The sequence below is a fragment of the Leishmania martiniquensis genome, chromosome 26, assembly GCF_017916325.1.
Source record: "Leishmania martiniquensis isolate LSCM1 chromosome 26, whole genome shotgun sequence".
Taxonomy (NCBI): Eukaryota; Euglenozoa; class Kinetoplastea; order Trypanosomatida; family Trypanosomatidae; genus Leishmania; species Leishmania martiniquensis.
The window spans coordinates 379,468-392,489 of record NC_090161.1 but is presented as its reverse complement, the minus strand read 5'-3'; the positions used below and the strand labels follow the sequence as shown (position 1 = coordinate 392,489).

General features: G+C 62.5%; 3 protein-coding genes across 3 annotated transcripts; all 3 read right to left on the bottom strand.

The window, feature by feature from the left end:
• Positions 1-1,616: 1,616 nt before the first annotated feature.
• Positions 1,617-3,653, bottom strand: LSCM1_04125 (uncharacterized protein; the record flags this gene model as incomplete). The annotated part of the gene is made up of 1 exon (XM_067321647.1): positions 1,617-3,653. One exon carries the CDS (start codon positions 3,651-3,653, stop codon positions 1,617-1,619), a length of 2,037 nt encoding a protein of 678 aa, XP_067177878.1.
• Positions 3,654-4,501: 848 nt separating this feature from the next.
• Positions 4,502-5,977, bottom strand: LSCM1_04124 (uncharacterized protein; the record flags this gene model as incomplete). Its single annotated transcript, XM_067321646.1, has 1 exon — positions 4,502-5,977. The coding sequence occupies one exon, from the start codon at positions 5,975-5,977 to the stop codon at positions 4,502-4,504; it is 1,476 nt and encodes a 491-aa protein (XP_067177877.1).
• Positions 5,978-6,839: 862 nt separating this feature from the next.
• Positions 6,840-9,707, bottom strand: LSCM1_04123 (uncharacterized protein; the record flags this gene model as incomplete). Its single annotated transcript, XM_067321645.1, has 1 exon — positions 6,840-9,707. The coding sequence occupies one exon, from the start codon at positions 9,705-9,707 to the stop codon at positions 6,840-6,842; it is 2,868 nt and encodes a 955-aa protein (XP_067177876.1).
• Between the last annotated feature and the right edge of the window lie 3,315 nt (positions 9,708-13,022).

The window sequence follows — 13,022 nt, the reverse complement described above, 5'->3', positions numbered from 1 at the left end:
CGAAGGTATTGCGTTCTAGCGAGCGAACGATGCAAAGAAGAGGGGAGAGGCTGGGCGAGCCGCGTTTCTTTGCGCTCCTCTGCGTCTGCGTGGCAGAGAATAGGCATGCGCCGAAAGGATGTATGAACGTGTCTGTGCGTGAGTGCGTTTTGGCCTCCTGAGCAGCGTGCGTGCGGGGGGAGGGGAGTGAATGCCGAGGCGTTTGTCGCTGCCTCTCTATGAGCCGATTTGGTAGGGCAGCTGCCGACTGCTTTCGCCCACAATACACATATATATATAAATAAATATATGTATATCTGTGTATATATCTAAATGTACATATATGTATGTATGCGAATCGAGGAAGAGCAAAGAAGAGAGGTGCGCTGAAAGGTGTCTGAGTGTGAGGTGTGACTCGAAGAGGCAGAGGAGATGGGTACTTGCGGCGCTCACTCGCACCCACCACACTGTCTTCAATGTGTTCGCGATCTGTCGCAGTGTTGGCGCCGCCTTCGTCAAAGAGGTGCTATGCACAATATTCACGCCGCATTCCGGTGAAGTGTGTGCGAGTGTGCTCGCAGAGGAAGGGCGAGGGGAGGGTTGACAAAGAAATTGAGTTATGTGAGACACCTGCGCGGGAGCCCGTTGCGTCCCCTCCCTTCCTCTCCTCCCCCCTCCACCGCCTTCAAGACAGCCAGACGAGAGTGCCGCAGCCTCGCTGACTCCCGTTCACCCTGGGACAACGATGCGCACACTTGCACCTCCGGAGAAGGGGATGCGCGCAGGACGCGGGCGAAGGAAACAGAAACCCGCACACACGCAGCGAGCAGATGACTGGAGCGCAAGCATGCGCCGCCTGTGGACATGGCGTCGGTCTGCTTGAGGGCGAGTGGAGAGATGGACGGTGCCTGAGTCCATACGTGATGGCTGTACGCCGGTGTCTCCCTCCTACTCCCCCTCCCCGTAACCCTTTCGCTGTGTATCTTCTCGACTTGCGCTCCCCTGGTGTTTTGGTTCAGGCGTGGAGGAGGGGGAGGGAAAGGGAGGGGGGGGCTAAGGAGCGAACACAACACGCGAGGGGTGCTGCGACCACGAAGGGGAGGGTGAGCGAGGACGATGGCGCCCGCTGCCCATTCGGTCTGCTGCGAAGCCTCAAACACAGTGACACAACGAGAAGAGTGCTCTCCCCCACCTCCAATTTCCCGTCTTTGCCTCAGTTTCTCTCCGTTAATGGCGAAGCGCACCCACCATACAGTATACACACACATATATATACATACACGTGTGTGTCTATCCGATCTCGCCTCTCTCTCCGTGTGTGTGTGTGTGTGTGTGTGGGTGGGTTGGTCTGCCTGTGCGTCTGTGACCACTGGTACGCTGCAAGCGCGGCGGCGGTGGCCCGGAGAGACATCCACAATAGAAAAAAAAGGGGCACACATCAACAGCGAAAAAAAGGCGTTGGAGCGCCCACACAGAGCGCACGGTCATCGAGAGAAGAGACGGAGAGGCGACGACGCATAAAACGCTACACATTTCGATGTACATCAGCAAAAACTTTCGTAGTCGATGGAGTTGGGGTGGCGGAGGGGTGGAGCGGACGAAAGAAGGAGGAGGGGGAGGAAGGCTGAGTGGCGGAGCTATGCGGCAACAGCCTCGCCCTCCGCACGCGTGGGGGCCCTTTCTCCTTCGATTCCCACATACACAAAGCCGCGCGCCGTATCGGGAGTGACGGTGAGCAGTGTCTGCGCAGCGACTGCTGCCGCCGCAGCGGCAATTTGCTTTTCGCGAGCGCCGAAGACGAGGTTGTCCATCATGGCACCGCTACGCACCTCGCCCTGCACGCGGACGGCTCCGATGAAGCAGTTCGAGCGTATGTACGGGTGCTGCGCGAATATGGGGCGGCGATGGCTATGGCCACTGCTGGCCTTCTCATCGTCCACCTCGTCTTCTTCGGATAGACGGGCCGGAAGCGCCGCCTCTGCGGCGACCACCTCGGCAGCAGATGGGCCAACCACCAGCAGGCACTCCCGCCCACACGCGCTTACGGAGCTGTACTGCACATCGGCAGCACCGGCCATCCCGTACAGGTAGAGGCCCACCTCGCTAATGCTGCGCACCGACAAGCTCTTCACAATCGTGCCGACGCAGCCGCCATGCAGGAGCACCCCATGGTGGGTGTGAGTCACGAGGCAGTCTGTGAGCTTTAAATCAGCGTCATCGCACATGATGCCGACTTCGCATGACATTGGGATGGCAACCGCTGCAGTCGCCTCCGTCCCGGGAACGCAGAAGCGTGGAAGCACACCCTCTTCCCCGTCGAAGGATGCAGCACCACGCCCGTCATCGCTCGTGTTCTCCTGGCTCTCCTCAATGCGGGCCATGTAGTGGCGCAGCCACTGCGTTCGAGCCTCGCGCCGCTGCAGTTGATCAATCGCAGAGCCTCCACCACTATAGCCCGCGGAAAGAGCGTTGATGCCTGAGGCACCAGCGGCGTTATACGCGGCAGCAGCTCCGTTCGGACCCTCCACGATGCAGCTGCGCATCGATAGCGCGCAGCGAGGGTAGGCGTAAAGCCCGTACGCCGATCCTCCGTACACGAGGCAGTAATTCACCAGCGCCTCCGCTAGCGGCGCAGCTGTGATGGCGATCCGAAGAGCGGCAGCGCCGGTTTCAGATGAAGTTGACTCTTGCTGCGGGGAGCCAATGACGCAGTGGGTGATGTGGGTGCGCGTAAGGGAGCCTATCGACACGCCGGCACGCGCGCACAGGCCAGCGAGAGTGATGGCTACTTCCTCCCGCGAAGGACGAGCGCCGGTTTCTTCGTGCTCTTGTTCATCCTCATCGCCGTCGCCATTGCCCGCCTCGTTGACCTCCTCGCCCTCCTCCTCCTCCTCCTCCCTTTCCTCCTGCTGCACGTAGTGGCGCAGCCCATAGGCTGCCGACGCCTCCGCGCCCGCGGCCTCGTCCTTGTAGACAATGGAGATGGGGAAGTCGAACACCGGGTAAAGCTGTGGGTTCGCTGTTGTGGCGGTGATTGCTGGTGCGAAGACGCTAGAGCCGCTTGTGGTGTTCACCGTGGTTCCCGCAGCGGCCGCCTGGCGCTCTACCGCCGCCGCTGCCCTCATCGCGGCCACCTGCAAAGGGTTGCACACCTTGCTGGACGGCTCACATTCAATCCCGCCGCTACTGCCCGCATGCAGGAGAAATACAGCCGTCGCTGCTGCCGTGAGGTGGGTGAACCACGGCCCAACGCGGCGCTTCGACGGAGCCGCATAGCGCGGCTCCGCCGTTGGCATTCCGCCGTGCAACGCGTGCTCACGGGCGTAGGGCACACTGTACACGCGCAGACCTCCCAGCAGCGCCTCGTTCAGCTCCAGCGACGACGATGGCGAACGCGAGGAGGACGATGCTGCTGTGTACACACCAGGAAAGACGAGCACGACATCTTCTTTGAACTGCACTCGGCTGATGGCGTCGCCGAGGTGGTTGCAGACGCTGAAGCCGCCGACGAAGTGACTGCAAGGGCCGTCCTCCAGCTCCGCTAGCTCGCTCAGCGGGGTCAGCTCCGTCCACTCCTCGATCTCCTCTTCCTCCTCCTCTTCCTCGTCCTCCTCGTCTTCCTCATCGCTGCCACTGTTTGGCAAGTCGTTCTCTGGCGGGTATTCGGCGGGCATCTGCGTGCTGCGAAAGCAAGGCGGAAGAGGGGTGACGAAGGGAGAATCAACGCCGAATGGAGCGGGCGTGCACTGCTGAAGTCACACTCGCTGTCGTTGCGTGCAGATGCCACCCAAGAGAGTAGTCGAGCTTGTGTGCGTTGAGACAGAGACAGAGATAAAAAAACGCTTACGAACGCTCCGTATCGCAGATGAGTATACGTGCGCTCTGCTGATGATGGCGGATGCGCATGTGCGCGCCAAGCGCAGAAGGGGAAGTTATTGAGGGATGTACAGGAGACAGCGTAAGAGAAGCCGTGGAAGAGGGAGGGGCACGCACACGCACAGAAAACGCGCATTACCTTTTCCTTGTTGATGGTCGTGTTTTCTCTCTTTCAGTTTCTTTTGTCTGACCGGCGCAACATCGTCACGGTGTCGGCCGCGCGCCACCCATATGGGGAGGCCCCCTAGAGAAGCAGAGGTGATGCGAGAGAGGAGGGAGGGAGGGAGGGAAAGGGTGCGGAGACGTGGACAAGAGGTGCTTGTGTGTGTGTGTGTGTGCCCTCTGTCTCGTCGCATTACTCCTGTGTGTGCGTGTGTGTGTGTGGGGGGGGGGAACAGTCACATGCGGGGGCCAAACGCACAGACGAAAGTACACACACAAAAAAAGAAATCGAGAAGTACATCTGAGCTCCTTTCCTCCGGTACCGATTGAGGTGGGGCGGCGCCGGTGGATGCGAAAGTTTGCCATCGCCTGCGAAGGCCGAGGAATCTGAGCGTGCCACCATCGCCAAGTGACCCAGTGGGAGATCCACTGACACTGCTGACGCCGACCCAACCAATGCAGCAGCTCTTCGTGGCGACTGCCATCATGGCGATGGCATTAGCGGTGGGTCTGCTCTTACGACGGCGGCAGTGTCGCCACCAGTACCTCCGTGTCCCTTTCGGCCCTCCAGCCTCGATAATTTGCGTGTGTACTTCTCTGTCTGCCGCCGCACCTCGGCATGGTCACGAATCGCCTCTGCCAGCTGTGCTGTGGTGGTCGTAATGGCCGCTCGCGTCTCAAGACAGAGGCGTTGCAGCTCACGCAGCCGCTGCGCAGATCGAAGCGCATCCTGCGCATCTTTCGACGATGGAGTGTTCAGCAGCACCTCTCGGCGGCGACGCGCAACGGTGAGGGTGCGCTCGAGCCCACTGCAGTCATTCTGCAGCAGCTGCCGACTCCTCTCCAGGTGCTCCACTCGCTCCTTCAGCGTCTCTGCCCGATCTGCCCAGGTTGCCGTGGTGCGAAGCAGCAGCTCCGCGTAGGCCTGGGAGGGCGGGAGTTGACGGGCACCGACAATAGTAATATCGTCCTCGCCTGGACTGGCGTCTACATCGACGCTGCTCTTCTGGCGTGAGACGCTAAGCAAAGTCTGCGTCACTGGTACCGCGCCGGTGTCCTTCGGCGCCTCGTCATGCCCCCAAAGCGGCGTAGCAACACGGCGCTCGCGACCGGATGGGGCCGTCGAAGCCCCCGCCACAGCACGATCCGGGAAGCAGACTCGCTGCGCTGTCGATACAAGCGGGGACAACTGCGAACTGTCGGTTGCACTGCCGTCTGCTCGCTTGCTGTTCGCATGCCGCGCCTCCTCCCCCTCTTCTCCCACACCCTCTGCCCGAGAGCGCTTCCGCAACGCAGTGGAGCTCATCGACGTCCCTTCGACGTTGCTGCAACGGGAGGGGAGATCGGCAGGCGCCTGAGCTGCTGCGACCGATGAACCTCGCAGCTGGGGACGGAGGAGAACGACATCAGCGTCAGAGGCGAGCTTCAGCCGGCACACCGGGCAGGAAAGGTGAGCGGCGTACTCGCACAGCTGCATCGCGCATAGGTAATGCAAAAGATGCCCACACGGCAGCACCACAACACCAGCGGCGCCTTCGTCACTGCTGCCGCTGTGGCCGTTGCCAGGGAACTCAGAACCACCGCCGCTGAAATGCAGGCGCGACTCATTGTGCGCAAAGCTGCTCTCATCTGAGAAGCCTGGTACTGCATGAGGGGGCGCTGGAGGTGAGACGGCCAGGTTTGGGTGCCACGGATCTGCGGCATCGTTTCCGTACACTCCAGGCGCAAATGTGATGCGGAACTCGCCTGCCCCTCCCGCAGCGCTCGGACCGCTCAGCTGCAGCGGCGAGCTGCCTGATGCACTCGTGCGAGTCGTGGACCCCCTGCCGGCGGTCACTGTCGCGGAAGTGCTGCAGGAGAGCGTGGAAGTGGGGTGGCTGGGTGGAGGCCGAAGACGGTAGTCTAATGGTTGCAAACAGATCGGGCACTCCGTGTGCACGAGCGCTTCGTGGAGCAGCATAGGGAGGCAGGGGCAGGCAAGAGGCACATGAAAAAGAGACGTGCCTCGGTGCGGGCTGCCGAGAGGAAAAAAAAGTGGGCGGAGCGACGTCCGGACGCGCGCACTCGCAGAGACTGCGTGGGTGAGTGCGGGTGCAGGGCGAGGGAGGGAGGGGGGTGAGACGTCTTCCGCTGTCCACAATGTACAGCAGCCTCTCTGTAGCGTAGGCGCTTCTGCGCTAACGCGAATGTGTGCAGGAGGTTGGCGTAGGATCGTGGCAGTAGCAGCAGCAATGGCCGGAGGCAAAACGAAGGGTGGGGGGGTGGGGAGGGGAGCTAGGGAGAGGATCGAGGGAGTTGGCAGGTGAGCGAAAGGCGGTAGTGAAGGCTGCCGGAATAGTGGAATTCCCTGAAGACGTGCTGCACTGGGCAGTACACTCGCAGAGAGCCTGCGACCGCCCTATCCCCAACCTCTTCTCACTTCATGCGCTCACGGCGCAGTTACATGCAGCCACCATACGATGGCGGTGTCTCGCCTCTCCGTATGCGCGTGTGTATTAGTGCTATGACGGTGTGTTGTGTCGCGCTCCGACGGCATCATGTGAGGAATAGGGGAAGAGGGCTGGCACGCGCGATGCACCTCGAGACGCCTTCCCCCTCCACCCCTCCTACGTACCTTCTGTCCTCTCTCTCAACTCCATACACACACTCACACACACACACACACTTATCGCACCGTCTCGCGTTGCTTGCAGCGTGAGCAGCCTCTTCACACGCGAAGGTTGTGCGGCACACGTTGTTCTTCGGCGGTGGCGTGGCTTCTACCAGTTAGCGCTGCGTCTTCCGCTCCCCTGCGCCGATACAAGTATACACCACTGCGTGTGCTACCATCGCAGCCACGGCGGTGGCGGTGCTTCGAAGCGCACAAATTTATCCTCGACCACTAAACAGCCCTTAGTGGGCGAGCACAGGGACGCGCGGTGGAGCATCTGTGCACCGCTCTCCCCTTCCTCTGGGAAGGCGAAAGGGTGTGATGCAGGTGGTGCGCAGTTTTTCGTCGGCAGCATTGAAGCAACCTCTGGACTTAATGCCGGCGAGCTCGCCCGCGGTGGCGCGCCGTCGTCAGAAGCAAGGAGCAAGTCCTCCCTCACCCGGTATACCCAGGCATGTAGGCAGATGGCCGACGTGCCCGTCGCGCACTCACCTGCCGCTACAATTGGTAGGCGTCCAGCGCACTCGTAGCAGAGCGGCTCATCCTGCCACCTGGTGACGGAGGCGCTGTCTCGCCCTTCTTCCGCTGCTCCAGCGCCCAAAGCTACCGCAGCAACATTCCGGCTGGTGTGGGGAGTGTGGTGCCTCTCAAAGGCGGTAGTGTCCTCCATCATCTCAACTTCCGATCCGCCGCCTACGCTGCACTCTGTTCGACTGCGCTTAGCGCCCTTGTTTGCCGGCACCCCGCCGTCGAAGTCCACGGCCACTGCACCTTCTTCTGTCATGCACGATGGAGGAGTCTGGCGAGCACAGGATGCAGCCTCGGCGTCGCCAATCGCCGTCTTCGTTGCTTGGCAAAAGCGATGATAGGCGGCTGGCAGTTGCGCGGCGTCAAAGAAAACGAAGGCGCGACCATCACTTGAGAGCTGCGCTGCGCGGTCGCCAGTGACGCTCTCCGTGCCCCCGGGGCTTCCCCTTGATAGCGGCGGCTGTGCTTGCGGTGAAGGCTCGTCTGCCACGTCCCCCCTGCCACTTGTGCGTGTGTAGACCACGTCGCCGACGATAGGGCAGCCAAGCGAGCTCAGATGCACACGGATCTGGTGCAGGCGACCGGTGTAGGGGGTGCATAGGACCACAGCCTCTTCCGCGCCGCTTGCAAAGCTCCTTCCAGCTAGCGGCAGACTCTGCTGGTGTGCGAGTGCAGTGACAGGGGGCAACGCAGAGAGGCACTGACAAAGCGTCGCCGCGGCAGCAGAGTTGGATGTAAAGATCCCAGACGTAGGGACTGGCAGCGTTGTCAGCACCCCATTAGGGAACACATCTGGCAAGGCTGAGCTGCTCTTCAGGGGCTTTCGAGCACACAAAGACGCGATACCTCGGATACCATTTGCAGAGCTTAGGATGCGCGACAAGTCGGTGTTGTGCCTTCGCAAGTACGGCTCCTTGCCCGACACATGCCAAAGGTACGGGGACCGGGGTGGTGATGAGGGTGCAGAAGGCGATGCTGAGGGTGGTGGCTGAAGCGTGCGGTGCCGCTGTGTCTCCGCTTCCGAAGTTGTACCGGTTGCCCGTGGCACTCGAGGCGACTCCACACGCACACGCGCCAGATAGTGCTTCTGCAGTTCATACGTGTTGCCGAGAATGCGCTGCAGGGATGCCGGTGGGGGAAAGGTGAGGGGAGGCGTGCAGGGAGCGGATAGACTGGCTTCGCCGCCTCCCTCTTTGGGGCTCGCCATGCGATCCGCCTGCTGGGCCACCGCTGTCTCACACTTGCAGTCCCACGAAGCGGCTGGCTCAGCCTCGCGGCGCAGCAGCTCTGTCGCCACCATTTCCTCCACCTCCTTTGCCTTGCTCATCAGCACCGATCCGATCCGCTTCGCTGCGTCTTGGCGCACAGCGATCAGCAGCACGCCGGAAGTTACCTTGTCCAGCCGGTGGCACGGGCGAGGAACCTTGTTAGGGTCAACCTCCTCCAGATCTGTATCTTTGGCATCAAACGCGTCGGTTGTCGTTGCGCAGACGCGCGTCGAAGGCTCTACACGGTGCTCTGCGCCTCTCTCGCTGCTGACTTGGTGCCTGGAGGGCTGAGAGACTGATCCAGTAGGCTCTAAGGGAGCACGTGAAGGGGCGTAGTACGCGTACAACTCCGACTTCTCCGCGGTCGAGAGGTGCTCGGTAGAGACAAGGGACTGCAGCAGCGGGTCTTCGTCGAGCACCCATGCCGCCAGCCGCTTCGGCGCCAGCACGTACTCGAGCAGCGAGGTCAGCGAGTTGTAGTAGTACCTCCCCGTCGCGTGCGTTGGGAGTCCAGTCGGCTTGTCGACGCAAATGAGGCCGTACCGTGCGATGCAGACGACTGTGATCCGCACCGCATCGACGCCGCTCATCCCCACCATCACTGGCACCTCGTGGCGGTGCACCGTGTGATACACCACATCGCCGTGCCGCAGCACCACATCCTCTCCTCGAGGGTGCGGGGAAGCAGGCGATGCGGCTCGGCACTTGCCGTGGAGTTGCTGGCGGAGGGCTGGGGCGGCCATGGTAGTGGTGGTAGGGGTCGTGTACAGCGGAGACGTCCTGCCTAGGGCACCACTGCCGAAGCCCCCAGCCGTGCCCGCCGACGCAGGCGTGGCAGGCGACCGCTTCAGCAGCCGGCGCTGCGTATTGTGTTGGCCCAGAGCGCCGCGCTGCACGCAGTACAGACGGCCCTGACGCAGGCAAGCCTGGTAGTAGGCCGGGGTGTGATGCGGCAGCTCCTCCGCGTAGACTTCGAGCAGTCGTCGGCCGACCCACCGCCCTTTGACAAACACTCTGAAGGAGAAGTCATACGGGATGACGTGGCGACGAACGCCGGTGGGAAAGAGGGCGGCTGCGTCGGCATCAGTAGGCTTGTCAGCCGATGACGCCTCCTGCACTGTGTGCCACGGAAACCCGGGGATGTGACGCGTGGCGTACAGCGCCCGCTTTGCCGGCGACAACCAAGCCTCTTCCTCAAGCCGCTGCAGCTCCGCGATAGTGCAGGGACGCCGCAATGGTGGCATGGCAGCAGGCCCACCGGTGGCGGCGGCGCGCAGTTGTGGCCCCTTCTACAAAGAAGACGAAGAGCGGATGAGAAGAGAGGCACTCGTTGCGTGGCATTGGGTGTGGCGGCGGCTGACAGCGATACTGTCTTGTGTGTATTGGTACACCCGCGGCTCACTAGGCGACACCCTCCCGCAGCAAAGAAGGCAGATGCTACGCCGCAGCGCATCCATTGGTCAGAGGCCGTTAGGCGCGTGGAGGGGGAGGGGACCACTGCTTGACAGTAGCGGTGGCCAACGAAAGGGGAGGAGGGGCTGTGCTCCCACACGTCTCACCCCTTTGATGGGGAGAGAGGGGGGTATCGAGGAGGCGCCCAGCGCCCGTTGCGCCTGGCAGTCCGCGAGAAGACGTGCTTGTCCAGAATGAGATGCCCTGAGAAAACGCGGTATCCCTGCAAGGCAGCCTTTCCAGTTGCGGAGGTGGGGTATGGGGATGCGCGCGCACGCATGTATGCATAGGGTCAAGAGGGGGGAGGAGGAGGGGAGGGGGGCGACGGCAGAGGACCGGAGCAATGCGGAGAGGCTACGGGGAGAAGCTGCAAAGTACACGTCGCTAGCGGCCGCTTGCTCGGCCAGACGTACACACGAGCCCCTCCCCTCCCCAAATGGGCCTCTTCCCTTAGGCTGAGGATGGTACGTCCTTCATGGAGCGCCTACCAGCAGACGGCGCGGCTATCGGCTCCCGCAGGAAGCCGCAGCGCACCAGCGTTGCCATGACGCGATCGTAACCGCGCGCGTAGCCGATCCGGTCGAGTGCGAAGCATACGTCGCGTGCGTCCAGCAAAGTCTGGCGAATCACCGCCTCTCGAGCTGCAGCAGCCCCAGCAGCATCCCCGTCGTCGCCATGAGACACCGAATCGGCTGCGTCTCTGGCATCCGCGATGGCGGCGATCTCCACACAGGCGAACTCCACCGCGTGCTGCCACATCGGCTCCTCGGCAGCGGTGCCGTCGCCGCGGAAGCCGATGGCTGCCATGGCGCTGCACACCTCTGCGAGATCCGTGAAGGAGACTCGAGCGCTGTCCTCCGCGGCACTGCAGTCAACGTGCTGGGCGTCGGGGTGGCGAGGCCAACTGCAGGACGTACATGGAAGTGGAGGGGCTCCTTCATCAGGCACGTGAGAAGAGGGGGCGCTAATGCCATCGTAAGCTGAGGTGTTGCTCTCACGCCCCTGCTCCCTCTTCGCTGAGGCACTGATCTCTGCCACAGTTCGACGCCTCTGCCGCGGCTGCGCCGACGTTGTCAGCGCCGTCCCATCCGACGCCGACGCCGCGCGTGCTTTGCGTTGCTCCAGTGTCAGCATCCCCAGCATGCCGGCCTCTATCCTCGCCTCCTTTGCCGCCCGTGCGGCGCCGGCGCTGCTGAGAGAGGCGACCGCGTCGCTTCCACCGCGCCTCCGTGCCCCCTGATGTAACTGGCACGTGCTAATACTCATTTCCGCGTCGTAGAGCGCCTTGGCGAGGCGGCGCTGCATCACACTCGCGAGTACGCGAAGGTGGTGTAGAACCACGGTAGGGCGCAGGAGAGTGGTGAGGCCGCCACGGAGGCGTTCGATGTGTGCGGTTTCACGCCGCTCCACCGGAGAAGGTGAGATTGTGAGGAGGACCCCCGCGGCATGGGTGGCACTGTCGAGCGAGACGCGACGCAGAAAAGAGGGGAGCCCGGCGCAATCGGCAGCGGCAATGCGCTCTTGAAAAGTCAGCACGCCATCACCGGCGCCGCACTCTCCCAGCACCTCAGCGAGCCCCGGCGACGCACATGCGGCAGACGAGAGCTGCCGGCATGCCGCATAGCTATCCACGCAGCGCGCTAGACACGTGGTGAGTGACCCAAAGGTCGTAGACGGCAGTTGCTCACTGGCGCCGACGACGGATAAGAGCACGCTGTACACCTCCGCGCGCACCCTTGACCCGAGTGACGGAGGACGCGCCACGTCCAGAATTGTCCGTGCCGCCTCGACCAGCACCACGACACGGAGAAGCTCCTCCGCTGAAAGTGGAGGCGCCATTTGCTGCAGACGCTCCTCATCGCGGCAAGACAGGCGGCGAAGCTGAGGAGCACTGGTGGAGTTCCCTTTGATGACCGCGGGAAACGCGCGCGTGTGGCTCGCCGTCGCCTCACCTGGGCGCTGCCTCAGCAACAAACCCTCACAGGTCTGCGCCTCTCGCGCCGTGCCCATTCGCGGCCGCTTCACTTCGCCGCTATCGCTTGCGCCACTGCCGCCGCCGGCCCTGTGCTGCTCGGGCGCCAGCGAGGCAGCCATCAATGGCACCGCAGGCAAAAAGGTTGCGGGGATCAGGAAGCGCAGGTGGTGCTGCCCGATGAATAGCAAAAGCGCCTGCAGCTCCACAAGCCACTCATGCACCTCAAGGAGGGCAGTAGCAGCATGGTCATCGCTGTCAGCAGCCGGCGCTGCTGCCTCAGCTTTCATCATGCTCGTCGCCTGAAGCGCAGCGGCGAGTTGGCCAAGCACTTGCACGAATAGCGGCAGCTCCTCCGCTTCCTCTGGTAACAGTCGCAACGGCTTCTGCTGCGCATTCGCGTCAGACGCCGTGACGGCGGAGTCAGTGGCGCCGTGGCGATGGCACACTGCACCACAGCCAAAGGCAGGGTGATAGGCACACATCCATAGCTCACGAATCTTAGGAAGGGCAGCACCCACATCGGCTGCATCCGCCAAAGCGGAGACCCCCGCTGCCCTCAGCGGCGAGGCTCCTCGCTGCTCAGGCGGTGGAAGGCCTGTGACGAGGTACACGAGACGCTCCCACGGCGCGGCGCTCGCCGGTGCGCCAGTGATGCCAGAGTCCACAGCCGGCACGGTGCGGCCGAGACACTGAGAGCTGCAGCTGTACGCTTGAACGTGAACATCGCCCATGGCCCCATGACAACAGCGAGGGCGATGCTTCACGTACGATGTTACGCCTGACATGAAGTGGGTGCGCCGGCTACTGCGATCGCGTGACATCACTGCCCATGACAGTGGCAGCCGTCGACTGAGCATAGGGGAAAGTGAATGGGCCACCGTGGGGGTAAGTCTCTCAGTCCCTCGGTTCCTCGCGGCCTCTCGCCTGGGGGAAGGCGCCCAGCGGCGGGCGCGCGAAGAGCAGACGCTGGTGATTTCTGCTTGGGGCAGCGGCACAAACAGGAGTCCCCCGAGTTGATCTGCGTCTATGGCGGCGAAACAAGAGTGGGGAGGACACCATGAGAAGTGTTGATGGCGTGTCGTTGGAAGGATGTAGCCAAGTGAGAAGATGCTGCAAGAAGTGCAGAGAGAAC